Raw genomic sequence first — 25,550 nt, forward strand, 5'->3', positions numbered from 1 at the left:
TGGCCGCCACTTGCGAGTGGGCACGCACCGCGCACTTCCCCCGCCGTGTTCGGTGTCGGGAAAGTTTTAAACATTTCCGATTGTTAATGTCATTGTCAACGTTATGGAGCCTCATAAACATCACCAGCAGCAGCCCCATTGCTTCAATCGACCTAAATACCGTGAGGGGAACCGGCCCAGGGCCGTGAAGGTAAATACAAACGCGAAGGGCCATTGACCGAAACGTCGCCTGTTATACATTAAGGCCGCGATGTTATTCACAAATGTTTTGTTGTCGTTAATTGTGGCTTGTGGAGCACTGCCAACGCAGCAGCGGTATCGCATTTAACCGCGGGATTGGTGACGACAGTAACACGTTGCGAGAAGGTAACATTGGTTGGCCTGTCTGTGGATGTACTGGCGCCCGCCATATGAATGCGGAATTTCCACGGCTGACGCCGCAGCGTTGCTCATTTTGAGTAGCGAAACACGTCGCATTTTATAATTCTTACACTCGAATGTGCTATATTGGCTTCGACTTATATGTGAGGAAAGTACTGAAACATTTCCCTGCCTGTTTTCCCCACGTACAGCAAATACACGCCAGTAGCAGATACATGCCGCGTGCTGCCCGCCATAGTAATGTGTAATTTCCACCACCGATCGATTGCTCAGTGAGCCGGGAGACACTTTCACTCCCCAGCATTGTTGTACAGTACTACGAGATGATTTAGTGCACTTGAATGGAAGGCAATTCCTTCCCCACCTCCCCTCGATGTGGATTGAATTGATAGATTTTAAGCTACGGATTCACGCGGTTTTTTGCCATTCATCCCTCACTTGACGTCTCCCCCGCAGCCACGTTGTGCAATTCTTCGGCAAGTGGAGCAAAACGTCGGACTCTAGAGCGTGTTGTTCGGCAGACAAAAGTCAATTGTCCGAGCTGGGGCCCTGGCGAGTTACTGGTCTGAGAGTGATAGAGACACGCACGGTACACGCAGGCAGACACGGAGAGACACGGAGAGGCAAATAGAAGCGGAGAAAGATACAGAAATAGTCCCGGAAAGGAACAGATGTGAAGAGATGCAGGCATGCAGAGATGGGAGAGATGCGGTGAGACACATTCAGAGCCCAGGGGGAGAGATGCGCACGGATGATCGGCATGGAGGAAGAAGACACGGGGTACAAGAAACAACACAGACAAGAATACAGACAAAACATATTCTTGGTTCTTTCGGTAAAGTCACGTAGAAGGGAAATAACACAATGCAAATAAAACATAATAAAATTCTCACGACGTTTCGGTCACAACGCAAGCAGCCGTCCTCAGGTAATTAGGACGCTGTCTTTCCGACAGCTCTGTTCTTCAGTCACGAAAGCTTTAAATCGAAATAGACAAAACACTTTTACTGTGAGGTGCTTTCAAAAAGTGGGTCCGCATTGCACATGTTTGAAGCCGGCACTGCCTGCCACTCATCGATATACATCTCCTTATGCCTGCGGTGCAGTAAGGATTGCAACTCTGGCTACAAACACCAAACCGTGGCCCATAGAACTTCGTGCTTCCCCAAATATGCATTTTAAGGCGGTGTGTATCTGCATTTCACCCACTGAATCGTTACTCTTCATTGGCCGTGATATATCATCATTGCTGCAGTGCATCGCTTTGCCAGATGTGTCTGATACCAGAGGTCGCAACCGGGTACTCGATACCCTACCCGATACCCGGCTACCTGTACCCGGCCGGGTACAGGTACCCGTTTGCGACCCTGGTGCGGCCGGGTATGGGTAGGCCGTGAGTCACTGGTGAGTAACTGTTTGTCACTCATTTCCCAACGTCTTGTCTCTTCTCACAATTCAAGTTCCTAGAATCAACCCACCCGCGCCTGCAACATGGCTTCATCCCAGAGGTCGCAATCGGGTACCCGATACCCGTACCCTACCCGTACCCGGCCGGGTACGGGTAGCCGGGTATCGGGTAGGGTACGGGTAGCGGGTACCCGTTTGCGACCCTGGTGCGGCCGGGTACGGGTATGGGTAAGGAATCAAAACCCGTTTGCGACCTCTGTCTGATACCCACGACTGTGGCCTCCTGCAGGTGTACACCATCGCGCAGGAGTCGCGCTACCTGCTGGTGCAGGGCGTCCCAGCCTTGGGGGCTGCACAGGAGCTGGTGCAGCTGTTTGCCCTGTACGGCGCCGTGCAGGAATACCACGCCATGGACGAGTATCCAGCCGAGCCCTTCACCGACGTCTACCTCATCAAGTACGGCGACGTGCACAGCGCCAGGTATAAGGTCCTCCTCGCCGCTTGCACGCAAGTACCCGCGGTATAGAGGGCCGCAGTCATGGTGACGTCTTAGCTCTCCTTGGATTTATTTGGGGGTTGTGTCCGCGTGTTGTTCGGAACAATGGCTTGCGTTTCACTGCACATGCTGGGAGCTTCGGTTCTCAAAGAAGCGTTGGACGTCAACACCCCAAGTTCTGGGGTCTTCTTCAGGAAGTGAAGATCCCAGCATTGGCAGGACGTAGTGAAAGTAACGTGGAATACGGTAAAGCAACAGAATGGAGTTAGAAAGCATGGCATATACAGTAAAACCTTGGATTGCGAGTTACTTCGTTTGCGAGTGTTTTGCAAGACGAGCAAAATTTTTACGTAAATATAAATTTTATAAACGAGCGAGGTCTTGCAATACGAGTAGTACATATACGCTTTGTCTGCCGAGCGGCACGTGATCACAACTGAAGTGCTTTGATATACGAGTGCTTTGGATTACAAACACGTTTCCGGAACGAATTATGCTCGCAATCCAAGGTTTTACTGTATAGTCAGGAAAAGGGAGTTGTGGTGGGTGGCACACGGATCAGCATAGAGGGAGGGCGGGTTATGGAGCCAGACACTGAAGTGACACCAAAATATATGCTACCAAGAGCATTAGTATTGGTGGCAATACTAAAAGAGTGGGCCTTGAAGGCAGCATGTTGGCTTTGCAACCACTGATGCACCGAGCAGAAGAAAATAACACTGAGTTGAGGACATCTGTGATGATGGAGGCTTTGCTTTGTCCACTCCCAATTAAAAATGGCCCCCTCTACACAATCCCGCTGCCTGGCTCTGCCTCGCTGTTACAGGGTGGCCAAGAGGCGGCTGGACGAGAGGAGCTTCTTTGGAGGAGTGCTGCACGTGTGCTACGCTCCCGAGTTTGAGAGCGTGGAGGAGGCACGGAGCAAGCTGCAGGCGAGACGGCGTTACGTCGAGCGAATTGCACGCATGCCCGGCCCCGTCTTGCCAGGTGCAGCCATTTGCCGTGGGACTTCTGAGAATTTTTGTTATCTGCAGGGTGGAAAGGGGGAGTTCACCGTTTGTGTTATTTGTAGGTAGTTCGTAGTGTGGATATTTGATTGCAACTGGTGTCTTATTAGACTATAATCAGGTTTACATAAAGGCGATGTACAAATCTACCAAGCTATTTTATATGCATGCATGCCTATTCATGTATATGAAGTCCATCTTTGCACTATTTTTCATCCATGAGACATACATTGGTAAGAGCAACATTGAAAACATTCTATGTTTGTTTACAAATGATACTTGGCACTGTGAACCCATTACCCCCCCCCACCCCCCGGTCAACAAAATGAGCACCACTTTGTGGGAAGACCAACAGTGCTTTCTTGTGGATAGACTGACCTTTGCCATAAGAACAAGGAATTTCCACCACTGGCTAAAAGCAGCAAATCGACATAAGCACTGCCCCTCATTATATTTTATTTGTCTATATCCTTTGATGGGTGCCATGCAGATGCTGTTATAATCAGTGATACTAACCACACGCATGGTCTTTGCAGACGACAAACACGATGACACTGGTAAACCCACGAGCCGTTCCCCTCCTCACCACGAGCCTAAACGCGGACGGAGAGAACCACACAACGAAGATGAGCAAGCAAGCGGGGACCAGGAACCATCATTTCCAACGTATTCTTTCCCCATGATCCCACCGCCCCCTCAGCACCTTCCGCCCGCCGCCCGCATGCCGCCCTCATGGCGCCGGAGTGAAGACATGGAGGGGTACCGAGAATCCAGGGAGCACTCCGATTCTCGGCAACGAGCAACGCTTGCAGGACATACAGAATCCAGGGGTCCCTTGAACCACGAAGGCTCGCGGAGGAAGAATGAGGCAGTGGCGCGGTTTGTGCCACGATCAGCGCTGCTGGAGGCTCGGAATCAGCTGAGGTTGGAGGGAGGTATGGGTGGACGGACGTCTCATCAGGATGTGAATGAGCCGCTGGTTGGGCCGATGCTGCCTCCGGAGATCCCCAAGGACGTGGACCTGGGAGATGCGTCGCTCAATGCCTCGGCCGAACTTATACGGAATCGCATACGACAGGTAGGTCACTTACCGACGAGCATTGTGGCACGAGCAAAGTATCACGTAGCGACAGCATGTCACCAGCATCAACAGGACCATAAAATAATCATTGAAATCAACATTATCATCATGCTCAATCGCAGTAACAGTATCATTAATAGCATTCACATTCATCATATTACTTTAAGTGTTATTAACAATGTGATCAGTAATGTCATCAACGTGACCACCACTTTAAGGAGTAGCATCTTATTCTTGGTTCTTTCGGTAAAGTCACGTAGAAGGGAAATAATAAAATAATACAAATATAAAACAATAAAATTCTCACGACGTTTCGACTGCAACACAAGCAATCATCATCAGGTGCGAAATCCACAGAAAGAAAATTTTTAAAAAGTGGCGTTTTTTTAACGTCAGCACCACGGACAGCGATTTGACAGTTGGTCAGGTGGGCGAGTCCATCTATGTTCGGAAAAGAGGAGGGGGGAGAAGAAGAGAATGGAATGCGGTCTGAAAGTCACCGTAAGCGTGAACACAATCAATTAAAACCCGAAATGGTAGCATCTTATAGAGGTGGCTGGAATTTCTCAGGGAGATCATCAATGTTCCTGTTAATGCACTGAGCCAGTACCATTGAATTTCTGGGTTTTAATAAAACAGCTTCTCTGTATCCCTTCCCATACAAGGATCAATTCAGGCTGCCGCCCTTCCCCAAGTCGAAAACGAGTTGAAGTCAAGAGGTTGTCCCGTTGAGGGAATGGCCCCAGCGGAATGTGGTATTTCCACGGGCTGGTTCAGGGCCATCATCAGAGATGAGCAATACCCCATTGTGGAGTTGAGCAGAGACTCTTTGACACTTTAAAGACAGGATAGTTTGGCAACTATATAGTGTATCGTATGCATCTCTTCATTTTACATGGTACGTTTGTTTTTTCAGGTTACAGATGCTGCACCGTCGAATGTTTCTTCTGCACATCAAGGGCCCATAACACAAGCAAAAGCCCGCAGAAGAATATGATATTAAATGTTCTTACATGTTGCCAGCTGTATATTGCCAGCTGTGTATATGGAAGAAAAAACACGAACACTTTTGAGCAATTGTTTCATTCGTTTATTTGTATCCTTTGTGTTTAAGAGTCCATTGTGTTGTGGGGAAAAGCCCATATGGTAACCAATACAGTGTATGCACAACAGGCCAATAACACCACCAGCTTTACAAATCTATGGGCCAGTTTCACATGTTGATTACACAGCTGCAACACATTGCCTTTGCTAAGCTTGTAATTGTTGACAACACAAACATCGGCATGTGTTTCACCAACAATCGGATGAATTAGAACATTCACCAACATCTCTTGGGGCATACATTTCCACAATAGTATTGTTACCAACTTCACGAGTACTCTACTATTGCGTTGCCACAATTAAACCCTTAACCAACCACACTTTAAAATAAAGCCCTACTGCTAAAGCATTGTCGAAAAGTGTATAATTTAGTAAGCTTGTATCTGTGTAAACATGATTAAGGGCAGCAAGTAGCATGTGAACACTTCACTAACTTTAAGCAGGTGAGTGCAAAGTTTTCCCAAGTTGTGTAACATTTAGCCTTGGTAATGTTTTGTGTCACAGTTTCAATTGGCTTGTGCTTTGTATTTTTCACTTAGCTCTTTTGTACACTGTTTGGGTCAGATGATTTATGTGACTTGATTACTTTCTCTTTAACATACAAGACAAATGCATTCACAGACTGAAGATGCAACTTAAAAATAGTTCTAAGGAGATTCATATGCTGTGTTCTGGGTGATTTAGCAGCTTTTTAACCTTTGTTAATGAGGGGAAAAAGTATAAGTGTTTCATCAAACTCTGATATGGGTTAAACCAAAATATTTTACATACATAGGGGTGAAAATTGTATCATTTCCCATTCAGATTTAAACCCAATTTGTATTAGATCATACATAAAACAGAATTGTCCTCAATTGGCAATGTATGGATATCTGTTCTTGATATCGACGGTAAATATGCAAATGCGTATTAAAAATGTCAATGACCATGCAGATTAGGTGCAGACATGATAAAAATTGTAATGACTTGAAATGTAATTGCATCTCAAGATGCTGTAGAGAAACACTGAACATATTTTAAGGCAGGTTGGAAAAATCGTCTTTGGACTGGAACAGGAGTTGACAGCACGGACGGTGCGGTAGAAAAAGAGTCCCAGCCTATGGGTGCAGTAGAGAAGAATGAGCAACCTCCCACGGAGCGAAGATTGAGGGATTCAACAGAAAGCTTTGCTGGAGCTCGTGGAGGGCAATAGCGATGAGAGGGGAGAGGATGGTAGTCACCAGTCCATGGAGGACCAATAAAAAAACTGGACATCAAGACTACCATGATGGTTGTCTTGCACCTGCCCTCTCAACCGACCAGCCAACACAGTCACCATTTGGCTGTGACCAGCACGGCAATTTTGCCAGCTAAAGAAAGTATAGTGGCAAAAGCTCGCTGGCAATAGGTCATGGGAAAGAGACTGGTCTCCGTCATAGGAATGTGGAATTCCACCACTGCCAACGAAGATGAGCACCACCCCATTTCACATTTTAGGATGGGTGCATACCAATATTTTAAAAAAAACATTAGTATTTTTACTTTGCAATCAGTGTTTTATGCATTTAGTGCAGTATCTGCCAAGCCAAATTGACTTGACGTCGACAGCTGCCTACTCATTTAAAAGGGAAAAAAACAAAGCCCAATGCTTTTAAATAGATGCTATACACTCTGACATCAAAAGCCAAATGATAAATTACTGTGTCTGCAAAAAAGAAAAAAATATATATATAACCAGCTAAAGGTTACAATGGCTATCCTGATGATTAATTTAAGTGATGCCAACCTCAAATGGTTATAACAAGATTAAACAAAATTCCAGTGGATTCTAAAAATCAAATGGTCTTCCACGCAGTGAGGAAGAAAAACTATTACAATGTTATGAAGAAGCAATCCAAAATGCAGATATGCACACATAGTGTCTATATTCTGCGACGCCTGACACGAGTTTTAAGTTTTAGTAAGTGCAGAGGAACGTGAATGTGAAAGGGGCATTCGCTACAGCGCCCTCTACTGATGTCACCAGGGCATGGCTGTAAAACACGTCTCATGACTTGTGTGTGCGTGGGTGAAAATCACAAGTGTGATATTGGGGACAACACCCTCCTGTCCTGCTCACACAATCTGTCTATTACTGCACCATGCAGCTGCACAAGTGATGCATTCTAGCAACCGCAACACAAAACCCACAGCCGTCACGACAATCAAGGCACTCGAGTCTCCACCGCCGTTCACGAGGCAGCAGCAGCAGCCCCAAGCCTTCTGCATCCCAACGTGCTGCAGTTCATTGTGAGGGTCTCTTCACATTCGTTTATAAACCGTATTGGCAGCGCTTTGTCTCGTAAACGGGAGGAGGGATTTGGGAGGTGAAACGACAGTTTTTGATTTAAAGAAGCAGATTGTAACTCGCATCATGGTTGATTTGTATTTTAGTAATGATGACAAATACTGCCCATTTGTGTTTTGGGTTGCATCTTCCTTTGAAAGCCTTGTCCCTGATGTTCCGTGACGGCTGGTGTACAGGTTGTGGCCCGTTACGATTCTTTGGCTTTCGGCTCTCCAAGAACTTTCTTGCGTTGGGACATCATATGGAAGTAGAGCTGTGGGAAGACTGGTGAAAGGGACCAAAGGAAAGACACAATGTAATCGTCAACAGCTAGACATGATAGCGACATATGCCGCAGATTTTATGTGGGATTGGCTCATGTAGGTTTCGTAAACAAGCACTGCCCTCCGATGTGCTTTTGGGTCTTGCTGCGCATTGTTCAAGCATTATATCTGACACGTCGCTTCATGTGCTGGGAGCTTCTTCGGGAACTCGTCGAGTGAAATGTCGGACATCATGCCGAACAACATGTGGTAAAACCCAAAAACAACGGAGAGCCATACATGCGGCGTTGGAACTCCTAATCCACTACTTTGCAGAGTATCTAGGAGAAAGCTTTGAAGCAAGTGGGCTTCAAACCTATTGCTGAGGACTGTTTTGAGTGCGATGCCTTCAAGGGCGACAGCACCTTGTGGTTGTGCATTCACTGCCTGTTGCAGAGGCTCATGGTTATACTCCAGCAACCGGCCTGATTGGTACTGCAGGTGGATTCACGGTAAAAATAAGCCGTCTGCTTCACAGTCAACGACAAAGATCCTGCGACATCATTCGCAAGAGCAGGCCATTGTGTATTGGCGTCTTGGTAATTTTTTTGGCTAGCCATCGAACAAAAATGGTAACCGCATCGCGCAGTAACCGCATCGCGTGCTTTCAGATGCATTTCTGCGGCCGATATTAGGAAGCCACTGGAGCTATGCACTTGTAAATCTGGATTTAAAACCCATTTATTTAGAACTGATTTTTGTGTTTAGTTTCGTCCTTCCCTCTGCACCTCCAATTAGCACAGATGGTTACGTCCAGTGCGAAAAAAGTTCAACATATCTTTGTCAAATTTGAAAAATGACCCGCAAATTTCAAAATTGGAACTTACAAAGCAATTATAGCCCCCAACTGTTAGCGGGACGCTCCAAAAAAATATTCACGAGGCTCAACGAGGCATTCCTAGAACAGGTCCCTGCGGGGTGGGCTGGTAGGAACGAATAACCAAAGAATATAAACAATGTATTATTACACTTGTTTAGCCAGGAAAGCCTCACTGAGTCTAAAGGTTTTTGTAGGGTCCTGCCAAGTGTTTGCAGTAGGGGGCGATGTTGCTACACCTAATCGGACGATACGAAGGGAGAGTTTGAGGCCTAGTTCTAGGCTTTAGGCCTAGCTGTAGGCTTTAGGCCGCTGTGAGTTAATTTTTAATTTAAATGTTTTAATTATTAATGTAAAAGCTTTAAATTTAAATGTTTCTATTTAAAAACATCAGGGAATGTAACATTGTTAAACATTAACTCCCTTTCACACCCGCGGGGGTACGATACGAAGGGAGAGTTTGAGGCCTAGTTCTAGGCTTTACGCCTAGCTGTAGGCTTTAGGCCGCTGTGAGTTAATTTTTAATTTAAATGTTTTAATTAAAAACTATGTCAGGGAATTATAAGGGAATGTTACACTTGTTTATTTAGCCAGGAAAGCCTCACTGAGTCTAAAGGTTTTTGTAGGGTCCTGCCAAGTGTTTGCAGTAGGGGGCGATGTTGCTACACCTAATCGGACATCGGACGGACGGACGATATCATCTATTGTAGGCTGGTTCACTTCGTTCCTACCAGTATAAACGATTATAATATTCATGGGCTTTCACACGGTTCTCCAACTTGCTCTCATTTTCAAAAACACATTGAAAATAAAGGGACCAAGCATCTGCATGCAAGAGCCTGCTGAGAAGAGCATCGCTACTCAGCTAGGCTCTGCTGGATACACAAAGGGCAACATTATTATCACCTCAAAAGAAGAGTCTAGTGAGGTGGCTAGGAAACTAGAAGAGATCAAAGGCTGTGTCACAGCAGTAAGCCAGAAACAATGAAATCTAGGGTTTCACAGCATGTAATTAATACAGATTCAAGCATAGTTTGTAGTTTCAGCCCAATCACCGATAATACATTTATCATCTGGCAATATTTTGTATCGAATCTTAAATTTAAAACTATTTCACTATTTTTATCTTACCAAGTAAGGCCTACTGAGCTTCATTGCTCTTTTTCAGAAGCAACCTGGCAATAAATAATAGCTCAACTAAGTGGCTTATCATGTACAAATGTATAGCAGCCAAATTACTCTAAACACACGTTTCTAAATGTGGAGAGAAAAACCGGAGGACCTCGAGAAAAATCCATGCGACCACAGCGAGAAAAAGCAAACTCCAAATATATAGGCATCAGGGTTGGGATCGAACCCACCACCTCCTGTATACCAGTCGAGGTAGTTAACATCTCGCCACCAGTGTTATGGTCCAACGATGAGGCGTTCCTGGGCAAATGCAGTACAATGTCATTATTTCCTCATGACTTTATTAAAATGACACAAAAGGCCTTGAGCACTCACTTGGCATGTAGGAGATCATGACGATGATGAGGAAGTAGTAGTAGTCGAAGGAGATATTGAGGGCATTGGGGAGTGGGTACGCGAAGAGCTTGGAGCGGTAGACGTGGGGCAGCGCATGGTAGATGGTGAGCAGTTCGCCCGTCACGCCCAGTGGGTACAGCACGATGAATAGCGTGTACCTAAATGGGCAACGTCACAGCAAAATGCCCGCCAAGCCCGTCGCTCCGATTAGCACGGTTGCCTCAAACACGTTCTTTCGGAGTTGGCAGGTAGGAACTTGGTTGGACAGCGCATTCGTGCGATCCGTGTCACGTGGCGCAATCTGCGTGGGGCGGCACGTCACGTGCTGAGCCCACCCGAAGCGCTCTATGAAATATAAATCGAGGGCGTGGCTATGCACGCCAGACAGACAAATCATCCCTGGTGGGCAATGTGGAACTGTTCCTACCTGTATAAATATATACGTCCAAATCAGATGCAACTCAGAAAATAATCGAGTCATATTCCGCAGATACGCAACCTATGTTGTCCTTCCCAAGGCTATCCCAACATAAGCTTGAAGCTGAAAGTAACATTTATTTATTTCACTTGTTTAACAGGAAAGCCTCACCCAGTCCTTTAGACACTTTTTCAGGATGGTACTGCCACATTATTGTAGTAGGAGACGATGTTACTATTTGTATTCCCAGTTGAATAATTTGCAGAGGTGTTTGGTCAATACTAGTTACAATGTGTTTTTTTTGCTGTGGAAAGAAACCGGGAGAACCTGGAAGAAACCCGTGCAGAACAGGGGGGTGGGGGAATGTACAAACTACACGCAGAATGGCGCTCGAGTAGGGAATAGAACCCAGGACCTTTCTGCTGAGGCACAAGTGGTACAACTGCGCCACGCTACCAGCCGAAAAGTCAGAGCCACGTGATTTTCCAGCACACCGTCTGAGTCCCCTCGAGCGCTTGGGCAAAGCGGTAACTTAATTGATAGTGACGTGTGGCTCACCGGGCCCATTTGATGGCACGTGGGAGGTACTTGAGAAGACTGAAGGTGTAGAATGAGTAGCGGACGATCTCCGTCAGAGTCCAGGCACTCAGGTAAATCAGGACACTGTATTCATTCTGAACCTGAAAAACATCATTTGTGTACATGTTCAAACGGCATCCACCATGAGAATGTGGAGTTTCAATCAATAGCTCTGAACTCCACCCCATTGCTTATTCAAAAACGTAGACATTTTGACTTTGGTTTGTGCGTGCATATGTCTTATATTCATACAGTTCAGAATATGCAATGCATCAGACATTCGACAGCATAATGATGTACCCATATTATTCCAAATATAAAAAATAGATATGTTTATACAAACGTGCTAATATAAAATGCATTTATTCATTTCGTGCACGAGCTTTTATTCCTATCCAATTACCCAAGTAACCGAAATCTGAAGTATGGTCTCGTTTGAGTGAAAATGGCCATTGGAAGAGTGTGGGACCCAAAAACATTGGATTGGTTATTTAATGTAATGACAGCCATGGAAGCGAAGTTATTTGATCAAAATGCACCAAGTTAACCGTTTTCTAACATTGCAATAAAATGCGATGGTATTGCTATTTCAGATTATTCATCAGATTAACCTGTTTATCTTAATTAACTGCTTGCTTTGTACCGAGGCTGTTTGGCTGGATGGTGCTGTTGCATACAGTCCACTCAAAAGTCTTAAGGTTGTGGCGTTCAAATCTCAGCATAGCGTTGACTCAGTGCATGATTCCTTCGAGGATGCAAACATGAGAAGCCGTCAACATTAGTTGTCTATTAGAATGACAACCACATCTTAATTGATGACTCATTATTGATGAGTGACAGATCATTTGAGGGATATAAAGGGGTGAAGAGTGGCTCATGAACGAAGTAATTCCCAGTTGTGCGATGTACTGCGTGGAAGACGTAATGAAGACAAAGTTCAAGACTCACACCCAGGCTGGAACTCCTTTACATAATTATATTCCAATCGGCACTAAGTTGATGAAGACATTTCACTTGGGAAGCTAACTACGAGGTGCCAACTTGAGTTAAAAGAAAAAACCCAAAAGAGAACATCACATAACTAATTCATAAATCCATCCCAAAGGCATCTTTATCCACACAAGCACTCGTTTTACATTCCCTGCCAATAGTGTTTGTCTTATGCCAATCAAGCCGAAAAATTTAGTTTGCACAGCTGGAATAAGCCAAAGTGGAACAAACATGTATTTTTTTCTTGGAATAAATACAACTCATTCCACTTGAGAATCAAGTTTAATCATTGGAGGGTCTTGCCATGCCCGTGCTTGGACGTGGAGCTGAGTGGACTTGCCAATGACTGATAACAGCGGTGTCAAGATTGGCCTCTGGGGAGGAGGCTCGTGAAGGATGTTACTGGGCAGTTGGAAGCAGTCACCCTTCAGCAACAATGGAGGGCAGAGGAACGACGCTCACAACAATGAGCAGAGTGCCAGCTGGTTAAAACGCAGCAAGTTGGCACAGTAGGGGCACAGGTGGTGCATCGGCCAGTCATCTCATTCAGTCAACCCATGGCACCTGGGTCTGACCTGTAACCTCCCGCCAACGGGCGTTCAACACTTCACGTGGGCTTAACGTGCACATTGTCTGGCACAAGCGCTGTGGTGACATTACCGCCACTTAGTGGCAAATGGCGATTGTTGTGGTGCTTGGACATGGTCCGAGCCACCCAGCGACTTCAAATTTTTATTGCGCAAAACGTGTACATTTGATGACGGTGGCTAGGATGGATCGTGAAGATGGTGATGTGTGGTCTTACTGGCTTCACGCTGTCTGTGACAGCCCACACCAAGAAAACTCGAGACGACACCTGAAACGCGGTGAGCACAGCTGAAGACGGCACAATCCCTGCGGGAAGAGCAACACAAGCATGCTCACTGGCCTTGGTGTTTAAAATTAAATTCTGGATCAGCAGGCTCGTGTTGGACATGTTAGAGCACAGAGCCAGCAAGATAAAGACCATTGGTTTGAATGTGCATTTCGGGTGCAAGTTATTAAAACATAATCTCCGTGGCACAGTGCAAGCTGATCTTAAACGTGGTGTTAATTTAACGTGGCATATTATAGCTAAGTTGTTTGACATACAATGACTTTTAGGTTTGTGTCTTGTGTGGCAATATTGTCTGGGCATAAACAAAGCACCAATTAAAGTTCAGCAAGGGAGGATTATTAAAGTGGCTTCATCAGTAGTGTAAATTTCCACCAGTATTCGCTTACAAAATGTGATTATACACTGTGTTACATTGTTCACTGTGAGTGTTCCAGATGAAAATGTCTCGATTTAATGTTCAAATAATGGCAATAGTATCATTGATTATCCATATATAAACACACAAAGTATATTTATGTAAATATAGATGCTGCAATTCAATTTGATCTCCCGTACAACAGTTTAAACTATGGGCAAGTTTCTTTAATTCCCATACTCTGTCCACCCAGTAATATAAAACGGTATACAACAATTAGCTGATCGGCAGGTTGCGTGTGGTGGGGTAAAGTGTAATAACTCCGACTTCTTTCACGATGTCTGGACCTCCTTGGAGGCCCTTCGACCAGCAGTGACGTGGGCAATGCATTGCAAGGGCTACACCGTTATAAATTATATCTATATATTTTTTCATGTAAGTGTCTTCATACTCCTATAAGCATTAGAGTTGGTTCATATTCCTTAGCAGCCTTGGCCCAGTGTTTAAAATTCTAAATGTTTGCTATGGGAAGCCAGTCTTACCATAGGGACCACTTTTTACTTCCAACAAGGTGGTACTCACTTTATAAATCTCAGAGGGATGCTTATGATTGGCTCACCAACTGGGATTTGAACCTGCAAACGTTGTGTTTGCTAGTCTAATGCTCTAGCCCAATGCGTTTCATTGCAAGGCCCACAAGCCACTGGCCTTTAGTGCTGGCCCTGACGTGTGGCCCCCCACAATACACAAATGTGAAAACACCCCATCATGCTGTCAAACACAAAGGTGTCAAATATGTGGTGGCCCTCGCACTGACGATGTATTATCTGCGAAAGTGGCCACCTCTCTGAAAGTTAGTGAAGAACACTGCTCTAGCCACAGCTCTAACCACACAAGCCTCCGTAAACCACGCCTGGATTATGCGAGAGGGAGACAAGGCACAGGGCAGAGGGACAGCTCGCGGCTGCTACAGAAATAGTCGCACTTGCAGTCAGCATTTTCATTATGGCTAGACTGTAATTTTTAGGTTATGGATGAACAAGGGGTAGCGGGATTTTAGGCACGTCCTTTTTAATTGTTGCGGATAACAGTACTGCCTCACTGTAAATATCATATGACTACAAACTGGCAGAAGAACATCCCTTGTTAAATGTAAGTCACTCATCGAATTACTTTAATTGGATAGGTGGTCCGATTTTCAATGGCAGTCAAAAGCCAGTACTGGAAATGCCACATGTTCTTGGCAAGGGGACAGTGAACACACTTAAGATGACAACTGTGGACATCCCAGACACGAGTGCTAAATTTAAAGTCCCTGGGAAATATGATAGGTTGAGTCAACCCTCAAACAGGATATGAACTTGCTAACTTTGTGACTGTGAATTTAGCACTTTTCTGGGAGTGCCATCTGGTTTGCATTTCTTAAAATTATGAAAAAAAAATGTATGCTTTATTGAAATGCTGTGGCTTTATCATTTTTATAAATGCCGATATCACAATAAACCATCAATAATGGGAATACAGATTTTATTTAATTTAAGAGTCTTTTTAGGATATGTATGCTGAAGCTATCATGATAAGGCCTCACCACACCATGCCTATTTGAGGGGGAATTGAGCATGCTTCTTCATGCTGGTCTATATGGAACGGTGAATGAAGCCCTGGATCAATTAAGATATCATTCGCCCAGCCAGGAATCAAACTTGTGTTGCCAGGTTCAGTCACATCACGAGGTAACGAAACCCTGGTTCTTCCTTAACTCCTGGAGACCTAGAGTCACCAGGCATCATATCCGAAGATTTCCCTTAAGGATGATGTCCCAGACCGTTCATAGGCAGTTATTTAAATGTCACAACAATTGGCAACATCTTATACTGAAACGGTGAAGAAGAACGTGCTGTACAGATACTTTCCAAAGCACATTATAATTTAATCACCCATTCTGTGCACACATACACGAAGAAGTTCCCTATTTAATCTTACAGACCATAGAGGCAACTGTTGTCTGTGAGGACTTATTAATGCAAGCAAGGTACACACAAGGGAATTGTGGATTGTAGTGGGAAGATAACTCTAAACAATGCACCACTCTGCAAATACACACATGAATAGGTAGATGACTACAGACTTACCAGTGGCACAGTGAACCACCTGTGAAAAAAAAAACAAAGTGGGTTTGTTTATGAAGAGCAATTGACAAGTACAGTTAGAATATTGCTAGATATCTATAATATAAGATAGAAATTCAGGTCTACTCGGCCTTAATGTGTACCAGTGTTCAGTGTGTGAATATCATTACTGAAGAGATGAATACTGGCAGGCGTAATGTCCTCAGCTATATCACAAGCGGCAGACCTTACCAGGTGCTCGCGAACGGCACTGCCACATATACAGTTAATAAGGTTTGTCTGTGCAGGCTATTACAGATGTTTTCACATGGTTGATCCCCTGTCTGTTATACGGATATATTAAAACAGCATTTTATAGAATAGGAAATTACAAAACAAACTCTTAAGTACCCATGGGTTTCTCCTTTAAATTAAATTGCTTCCCTCTACAAAATGCTTTGCGGAAGTTTAGTTACAATTGAATTTGAATATCGGCCATGATAACAAATATCGGCCTCCTTCTGCGAAGCATGTTACCGGGTCTTTAACGTAAAATGTACGGCTTTGGTTATTTTTATCGTTGGCATGATATGGCGATACTACAATATATCGTACGATACAAGATCCGTGATAAGTGTATTGTTTGTTTTGCAAAATATCATCATTGTTATAATAGTTAGTCATTTTATTTTTCTCAAATATCATATTTCCTGAGAAAATATTTACGAAATAATGTACTCAATAAAGTTGTAATACATCACTCTTATTCATAAATTAAGTGCTGCGTAATGTTTTTCTGAAGTAACTGATGGTGGTTATTGTATCGTCATTTTCACAATTCACTTAATTATTTAACCCTTCCCCATTCCGATGACGTGGATGAACGGGACCAACTTGTGGACGTCTCGCAATGGGAAAGGGTTAAGCACGTTTCATTGTAACAGACAGCATGTGTGCTAACCCAGCTTGCCTTTGCATTGGGGCCGTGATGAAAATTTTATTCGTAGAATGTTTTATGATGATCAGTTTTTAAACAGGCATATGAATAATTACACTAATATTAGTTATTGAGCAGCAGAAAAACCACTTCAATAATAATAATACACAGTATTATAAATAAGCTTATTTATATTCAGAGTAAAATGATAAAATGTTGCTGGAAAGTTGCATTGTGTCTAAATGGGTTTATTTAATCTATTGGATAAATAAAAGATACAACAATACAAATTATAGATTTAAAATTTTAACCGATGAAGCTGAGCGAACTGCAGGTGAAGAACTTATAAGTATCTTTATTTGTACATGAGCACAGCAAAGCACAAAAACAAGTACAATACAATTGTGAAATACAACTACACAGCTATGAGAAACTGATATCACAGTAATCATTGCACTATGAGATTTTATCTTGTAACATTAAAAAGGATACAGCAAAAACCAAAGTATTTTTTTAAGCCAGCTCTGTGGCAGGTGAACTTTGTTTTACAGCGACATATACTCCAGTAAAATGCCTCCAATGTTTACTAACTGAACTATAGAGAGCAAATGTTTAACTAGTTGACTAAAATACACTGGTCTCTCTGAGTCAAAAGCTGAAACCTGCTTGGGTTATTATTATAACAGATTCCTGATGATGGCCCGTTATTAGACTGTTGCTCAATGCAAGTCACGTATCAGTTTTGCATAAATATTTACCTAATTCAGATCTCATTAAATTATGATTGATACTCATTCACTTTTGAGACTCCTGCAATGTGACACAAAATCATGGACTTGATAATGATCATGATTTATGATCATTTAGGATGGCCAATTATAATCATCATGGCAAACAGTGATTTCTGGGATGATGAAAAAGATTGAGGGGATAATGATGATGGGCCATAGCCATGATGACAGGGGTCGTAGGTGATAATCATGTAAGTTAAAATAGTAATGATGGTGATTACGATCACAGTGATGATTATATTTATATTCATGATAATTATACTATTACGATGTTGCTAATTGTGAACGCGACGATGATGATGATGGCACGATGATACCATGATCATAATTACCTCCAAGAGAGCGCCCGTTTGGAAGATTTTTAGGGTCTTCTCTATTGAGCGATAGAGCCCCCTGTTTGAGCCCTTGGCCAGCCCATAACGAGCCATGGACACAGCCAACACCAGCCACCTGAGTGTGAAGAAACCAGAGACAAACCCATTAATTTGCAGGCCCTCACACAGTGCCTCGGTTCAGGATTCATCAACCTTAGGGTAACAGAGGCCCCTTAATTATATATTACATACATGGATACATTTAAAATGCCACAATTTATTTTACTATTGATATACAATTCATTGTGTGTATGACAAATCACACCGAATGCACGCAATCTCATCTGATCTTGCAAGCTAAGCAGAACATAAGCACTGCATTATTGTATTTATATAATGAGGCTTCCACCTCCCCAACAGCAGTAATCCACACTGACCAGCATGGTAAAGTATGCTCAAATAACGTCTGTGCATGACGTGCACACATTACACGCTCCGTCATGCATTAGCTCCTCATTATTAATCACAGCCCAATATTTCCACAGCTGGAAATGTAATGGTCCCTTCTCCACCACCGTAAACTTACGAGCAATCCAAGGTGTTTCTCATCGCTCCCGCGACATCGGGTTTTGTGCAACAGAAAAAACATTTATGAAATAAGTGTGCTTTTTCAACACCTGTTTCACATAGCAAGACAACGAATACATCAGCACTAACATGTAATTAAAAAACTAGTCCCATTGGTTTAAAAATATATAATTACCCACTATCACTTGTGTTTCTTACATCTATAAAGACAAGCATAGTAGAATGAAAGTACAGTGTAGCACAGGAGTGTTAAGGCCTGTATTTTTAGATTGCAAATGGAGTGTTTTTACTTATGATAAATGAATATGGCACACTGAATGGCACAATACACCATTGATCTATGCAGTAAACTTTGCTACATAGCCTTTTCCAAAATGGGCAAAATCAGCTATTTTGGAAACCAAGCAGGTATGGAAAACTTTTCATTGACCAGGTTGACTTATGATTACAACACGAGGCACCACATAGGGCTTCGCTGCAATTTCTGAGTTTGGTTAATTCCATGCATTTCTCATGAGAGCGCATTACGTATATCCTTAAGATAGCCAAAACACGCCATTGTCCTATGAATTTCTGACGGTCACGAAATTCACATATCTCTGTATTAGTAGCTTGCACACATACACAGGTATGGATTACAAACTTAAATAAATAAAAAATACTTTCCCCATTACGAAGACCATCAACTAAAAGCCATAAAATCAACAGTGTAAAGCCAAATTTAGGAATTTATTTAAAGTGAAACTGAAGTATAGCTCAAGACTTGAATGGCACTGCTCATTAGAAAGTGTTCTGCAATGTGCTTCATGCTAAATATAGTCCCGACACACTCTAATACAAACACTGTATTATCAGCCCGAGTGCTGTACAAATTGTACGACCCATAGGGCCAACGTGCCAAAGATGATGAACCTTTGGAGCTGTATGAGCTATTACCTTGGTGGGTCATATCAGAAGGAATGTGAATGATATGGCTGTGCATCTAGTCACCTCGACATGAGCAGTTTTTAGTCTACAGTGTACACAGGGGAAAATGTGCTTCTTGGTTTACACATTTTTTGTTTGCATTTATAATTTTTATAAAAATAAGCTGTAAAGTGAAGCAAATTTTTGAAATCCATAGATATAAAAACATGAAAGAATATTGATTTGAAGCTTTCGTGACCGCAGGAATCCATACTCTTTGGTTCTTTCGGTAAAGGCACGTAGGTAGAAAAATATATATATATAAAATTTAAAAAATTCTACCTACGTGACTTTACCGAAAAAACTAAAGAGTATGAAAGAATATATTGTAGATTTTAGTTGTATAATATTGCAGATTGAAAATCAGGCATGATGGCAATGTGGTTAGAGTGCTTGGCTCACAATGAGATTGAAAATGACCCATTCAACGCAATGTACATTCAGGGTTCATTAAATTAGTACCACATTTTGAGACGTCAAAAGCAGTAGTGATATGAACATACTGGCCCAAGTCATGGGAATGTAGAATTTTCACCACCGGCTCAGAGAAAACAACAGAGATGAGATGAACAAGGAGACATTTTGAGTTGAGTAAAAGGCAACCCAGCTGAGACCACACAATAAACTTCTGCATGATTGATCAACAGTTAATTAAATCTGGGTTAAAACCTATTATATCTCGGCTGTGTTGGTCCAACGGATCTGATGCAGACATTATGAGCCCACAAAACTTCCTACCTCTCTTTGTGACGCAGCTCAGACTGTGTACAATGTAAAATATGCTGATGAATGTAGCACAGATATACTTTTCTTTAACATAATGCGAAATTGTTATTTGCGATTTTGGGGAATAGTTAGTAAAATTATATCAGCGAGTGATTGAGGTTATTGTGCTGCAAACAATAAGATCCTAAATTTGTATCTAGGTTTCTGACAGCTCTAATTAAACAGATTTTGCAAGTGTAGAAAACTGATGATCTCAGCTCTACATATGTAACTGCACTAAAAGTAAACTTTACTCCAAACTTTTAATTTAAAGCTTTCGTGACTGCAGGGATTGATATTCTTGGTTCTTTTGGTAAAGTCACGTAGAAGGGAAATAATACAATTTTAAAAATATTAAACAATCAAATAAAATGTTATTGTTTTATATTTCACCGAAAGAACCAAGATTATTACTCCAAACTGTCACTTAATTTGACCTATTTATTAAAATAAATGTTAAAAGTCAACTTTCTATGTGGTGAACACAAACAGGGCATATAAAAAAGCTTGACACCCAGTGTGGAAAAAGAGGTCTAAATTAGGTAACTTGGAAGTAGTTCTGTCACCTCTGTCATTATTTTCTGGGAGGCGTTCTTTATCACAAGGTTATGCACTTCTTGCTGTGACGGTTCTGAGTGACAACGTATTTGTCTCATCACATGACGCTGGTAGTACAACCAGAAGATATACTGTAACTGAACTTTTTTTTAGGCCGCTTGTGACCCCATGCAAGAATGCACGGTTATTGTAACGTGACGCGCATGTTGGCAATGGCTGTCCGATTGCGACAGTCACACGGTGATGAATTGAAGTCAGCACTGGAGGGTGGCATGTTTGACGATGAAGCAAGTTAGAGCCAGTCTGCATTCACGTCAATCCGGGAACAAGAAGATTCAAGCACCTTTTCCGGAGCTTGCCGAATCCCAGCTGGTGGCGCACCCTGCCCAGTGGTACAACTTCGCGAGCTTCGTCCACACAAACAACTTGTACCAGTTGTCAACAAATCTTATCTTCCCAGATGCAGGCAATGTTAGCAAACGCCTATTAAGCTTGATATATATGCCACAGTGGGGTGATGTGGCCAGTAAACCACACACCCAGCTGCTTTTGTCTCCCTGTGGGCTGATTAATTTACAGAGTGCTTGCATACTGTGCATGATGACGCGCATCTCAAGGGGAGTAGATGGCGCAGTTGATCATGTGAAACAGATTCTCACTCACATGGCGTTGGTGGGAGTCTCATGTATTAGGTAGTATGACAAGAAGGCTTTTGACTTATGCCTGTCTAAAGAGTTGGCTTTCTCCATTCCGATTTCATTCCACACCACGATTCACTGGGTGGATGAGGAGGTCGGTAGCTGTATGGCTGGGTAGGTAAGCGGATGGACAGTACTTTAACTTGGTTTAAAATTAAGGTTGAATCTAAACCAGGCTTGATGGCGAACATTTAAATCTCAGCTACGAGGGCTCAACCCAGCCCATCGTCTCGCCGAAGTGAAAAAATAAGCACGTCTTATGGTGCTAAGACAGTAGCTGTCTGATGAATAGATGAGCCCTATCATAAAAATGCAACATTTTTCACCATCGGCTCCAAACCGCTGAAATGGACAGACAGGCTCATGCGAGCAATGAGACATCTGACTTTCAGACTTGAAGTGCTGAGTAAGTCAAAGTCTCTCTTGTAAAGGAGACATGTTTTATAAATTTGCTGCAACGTGGTTCCACAAATAATTTTCTTCACTCGGTATCACACAACTTTAAAAATAAAGTCCAACTGCTACAGTGTGCTTATCCGCATGCAAAGGGGACAGCGGACTTTGTGATTAAATTGAAACCATCTGGACCCGGGCGTATTTGGCTGGTACTAGTTTTCGTCGGACACTATGTGTACCTCCCAGTCTGTTTCCAGGAAGCACACTTTAATAAATAAAAACCATACTTAGAAATGCATTACTGTACATTAGATAAAACTTGGATAAACATGTACACATTCCCTTATTTAAAGCACAGTACATGATTTTTTTTCATCCAGGACTGTACTTTAGAATCTATAAAAACTAGGCCACAGAGCCAGACCAAGGTACCCTTACGATTCCTGGTACATGGGGGAATCAGTGCAATAAATAAAATGAACGCACGCTCAAAACTCTCAGGCCTCTATGTGGGACAGTGACTCAGAGAGGCTGATTAACGTCACCAATATTCTAAGGTTTCGTCGTCAATACCCGGGTATCATAGAGCCAGCCAGACTTAAGGCAATCCTTGGTTTTTTTAAAATCAGCGTTATTCCCCAAGGATCACAGTTGCCAGACTAATTAAGCGTTAGGGTTCTTAGCATGCAGTATTATTTACACGAGGCTCAAACGAGCCCAGCTAACTTGTACGATTATTTAGGTTCACTGATAATTATCGTGGCTCAAACCCCAGTGTTATGTGTAAACTCGTTGGGTTCACTTTAATCACTGGGGCTCCATAAGAGTCAGATTAAGTCAATCCTTAAGGATTCTTAAGATGAATTATGACCACAGGCACATAGAGCCCGATTAATGCCCACTTAAAGTGGAATATTTCACTTATTGCAGGTTAGCTGCGATGGGGGTAAAGCGTGGGATACTCCAATCTTGGCCAGCGCGAAAGAGTAGACCAAAATATTATCCAGACTATGTGAATCCTTAGAGGAGTGATTACGATTAACTGTTATCAACAACATTGGGGCATATAGGGTTCGATCCTCTGCTTCCCTCTGGTGAAGAAGGCCCTTCCGCAAGCAGTGACCTGGGTTGTAAATGACAGGGCTGTACTTTTACCTGTTACTAATGACAACTAGGGGTCAGATAAGCTTCGCCATCCTCGCGATTCGATCAATTATGCGATCCCGTGCAAGTGTCAATTATTATAGTTTTAAAGATGTGTTAAATGTGGCGGCCTCTAGTGGCTGGACATGCCACGTGAACCCATTATATGCGATATTAAAACGTAAACCATCGATTATTGTGAATGCAGCGCAAGCTTAAATAATCACAACGACAAGCAGACGATGCTTACGTTGCAATTAGTAAAGCGTTATATTAAACACTGTGCCAATGTCAGAGCTTGAGGCGAATGCAGCATCTGAGATTTCTTAGCATCGCCAAGGCCTTGGACAATCCGCCAACATAAAACAAACGAACAGAAACACACTCTACCGACATCAAACGCAACACCAACAACCACAGCGAGTGCATCCAAGCACGAAGACGTTTCGCCGCACGCGTGACACTGTTGCAACTCAACTCTCTCCACACGCGCCAGTGACTGACAGCCAACGTGGTTGAGTGGTGACTTGATGATGGTGGTGGTGGTGATGATGGTGGTGGTGGTGGTGATGATGGTGGTGGTGGTGATGGTGGTGGTGATGATGGTGATGGTGGTGATGATGGTGGTGGTGATGGTGGTGGTGGTGATGGTGCGGCAGCAAGAGTTGCCGAGTAGGGGGGGGGAGGAGGGGGTTCAACTTTTACCCGGCGGTCATGACCGTGTTGTAGAGGATGAGCCAGGCCGTGGCGAGGAAGCTCGCCTTGCCCCGGCTCGCAGCCGCAGCCTTCTTCTTCTTCTCCGCGGAGGCCGCGGGCTGAGCCGCCTCGGCACCCTCCACCTCTGCAGCCATTTTTTTTGTTGCAGAGAAACAATTGCCGAGGGTGGGGGCTGGGGGGGGTGAGAGGGGGGGGGGGGGCTGGGGGCGTGGCCACGTCACGAACGCGCTGCTCGGCGTCCTATCAGCGTGCGCCGTGCATCGGTGGCGGCTGTGATTGGTTGCCGTGAATGAATTGAACTGCTGGTTGCACTGAGACCGGGTTCGGTTGCAATTGTGATTGGTTGCCGTGAATGAATTGAACTGCGCTTTGCACTGAAACTGGGGTCGGTGCAATGAGATAGGGTGCCGTGAATGAATTGCACTGAGACCGGGGTCGGTTGCAGTTGTGATTGGGTGCTGTGAATGATCTTCTTGGTTCTTTCGGTAAAGTCACGTAGAAGGGAAGTAATAAAATAATAAAAATAAAACATAATAAAATAATTCTCACAACGTTTCGGCCACAACGCAAGCAGCCGTCCTCAGGTGAAGAACATGTCTGTCGATAAGACAGAGTCTGTCGATAAGACAGAGTCTGAGACTCACAGTCTGAGACTCAGAGTCTGAGACTCAGAGTCTGAGACTCAGACTCTGTCTTATCGACAGACATGTTCTTCACCTGAGGACGGCTGCTTGCGTTGTGGCCGAAACGTCGTGAGAATTATTTTATTATGTTTTATTTTTATTATTTTATTACTTCCCTTTTACGTGACTTTACCGAAATAACCAAGAAGATGAATCCCTGCAGTCACGAATGCTGTGAATGAATTGCACTGCGCTTTGTACTGAAACTGGGGTCGGTGCAGGGTGATCACTATTTCATTGCTTTCATGGCTTTATTTTGGTGATTTCGAAAAGTTTATTAGTTTAGCCATGTTTGTTTGTTGTAGTACGGAGTAAGACGGATGGCCTTAATCTAAGTTGCCGTGTGGTTGTTGTTATTTGACTTGCATCCCACTGGGATTTTTGCACACAGCGTTGGTGTACGGTGTTTTTTCTGCAATATTTTGCTGTCTTTTCTTGGATTTTCTGTTTGCACTTAGTCACATATTCACTTTAAGATGTTTTCTTGTTCATGTTTTTGTTTTTTGTTTGTTGCGGTTGCACCCGATTCAAGAGCCGAATGGCTCACAGGGCTATACCTAATACATGAACTTGTGAATGAATTGCACTGCTCTGCACTGAAACCGGACTCGGTGGAAATGATAGGCTGAATGAATTGCTATTCGGAGGTGCATGGGAAGGACAACTACATACAAAAAGCAGTTCTAGTTGTCTCAAGACTGCCTTATACAGGGACCTGATAGACCCCGTGTGTGTGTGTCTCACACACTTCGATCATCCTTCCACCAACGCAACGGAGGAGGGAAATAACACGCATTGATCTCCACCTCTAACTGAATTAAACAGAGGGCACTGATTTAAATGAGTACGTGCTCCTTGCTTTGACATGATTCCGAGAAATGGACATTAACGAGAGATATTGAACGAAAACTTATAAGTGCACAAAGAAGCATGGAGCGAGTTGATAGGGTCAATTAATTGCACTGCATTGCACACAAACTAGGGTCGGTGCAGTTTGATGATATAGTTTGATGATATAGAGTGGATTGATTTGCCACTGCATGCATTAATATCGTGATACCTAATTTATTGCCAGAAGGGGTGACACCTATTCTTATTTTTTTATCGTCTTGATACTGGAAAAAAGCTCCCATAGATCTACATATGTAGAGTATTTTGAACTTATTTCGCACCGTACACAGCCAACCGTGATAATCGGAGGCTCATTGCGCGGCACACA

The 25,550-nt window shown here is 43.4% G+C and overlaps 2 protein-coding genes across 2 annotated transcripts; one reads left to right on the top strand and one right to left on the bottom strand.

Annotated features, from left to right (window-relative positions):
* The first annotated feature begins 9 nt into the window (after nucleotides 1–9).
* On the top strand, nucleotides 10–5,456 carry RBM48 (RNA binding motif protein 48). Its single transcript, XM_061573435.1, has 5 exons — nucleotides 10–190; nucleotides 2,078–2,268; nucleotides 3,111–3,271; nucleotides 3,828–4,369; nucleotides 5,289–5,456. Exons 1-5 carry the CDS (start codon nucleotides 104–106, stop codon nucleotides 5,367–5,369), a joined length of 1,062 nt encoding a protein of 353 aa, XP_061429419.1. The 5' UTR covers nucleotides 10–103; the 3' UTR covers nucleotides 5,370–5,456.
* LOC133355975 (very-long-chain (3R)-3-hydroxyacyl-CoA dehydratase 1-like) lies at nucleotides 5,448–23,814 on the bottom strand. Its single transcript, XM_061573447.1, has 7 exons — nucleotides 23,637–23,814; nucleotides 17,836–17,953; nucleotides 15,800–15,818; nucleotides 13,241–13,329; nucleotides 11,425–11,546; nucleotides 10,428–10,606; nucleotides 5,448–8,066 (listed from the first exon to the last, which is right to left on the bottom strand). The coding sequence occupies exons 1-7, from the start codon at nucleotides 23,780–23,782 to the stop codon at nucleotides 7,990–7,992; spliced, it is 750 nt and encodes a 249-aa protein (XP_061429431.1). The 5' UTR covers nucleotides 23,783–23,814; the 3' UTR covers nucleotides 5,448–7,989.
* Nucleotides 23,815–25,550: the final 1,736 nt, after the last annotated feature.

Source organism: Lethenteron reissneri, chromosome 7, assembly GCF_015708825.2.
Source record: "Lethenteron reissneri isolate LAM-NWPU_2019-01 chromosome 7, ASM1570882v1, whole genome shotgun sequence".
Taxonomy (NCBI): Eukaryota; Metazoa; Chordata; class Hyperoartia; order Petromyzontiformes; family Petromyzontidae; genus Lethenteron; species Lethenteron reissneri.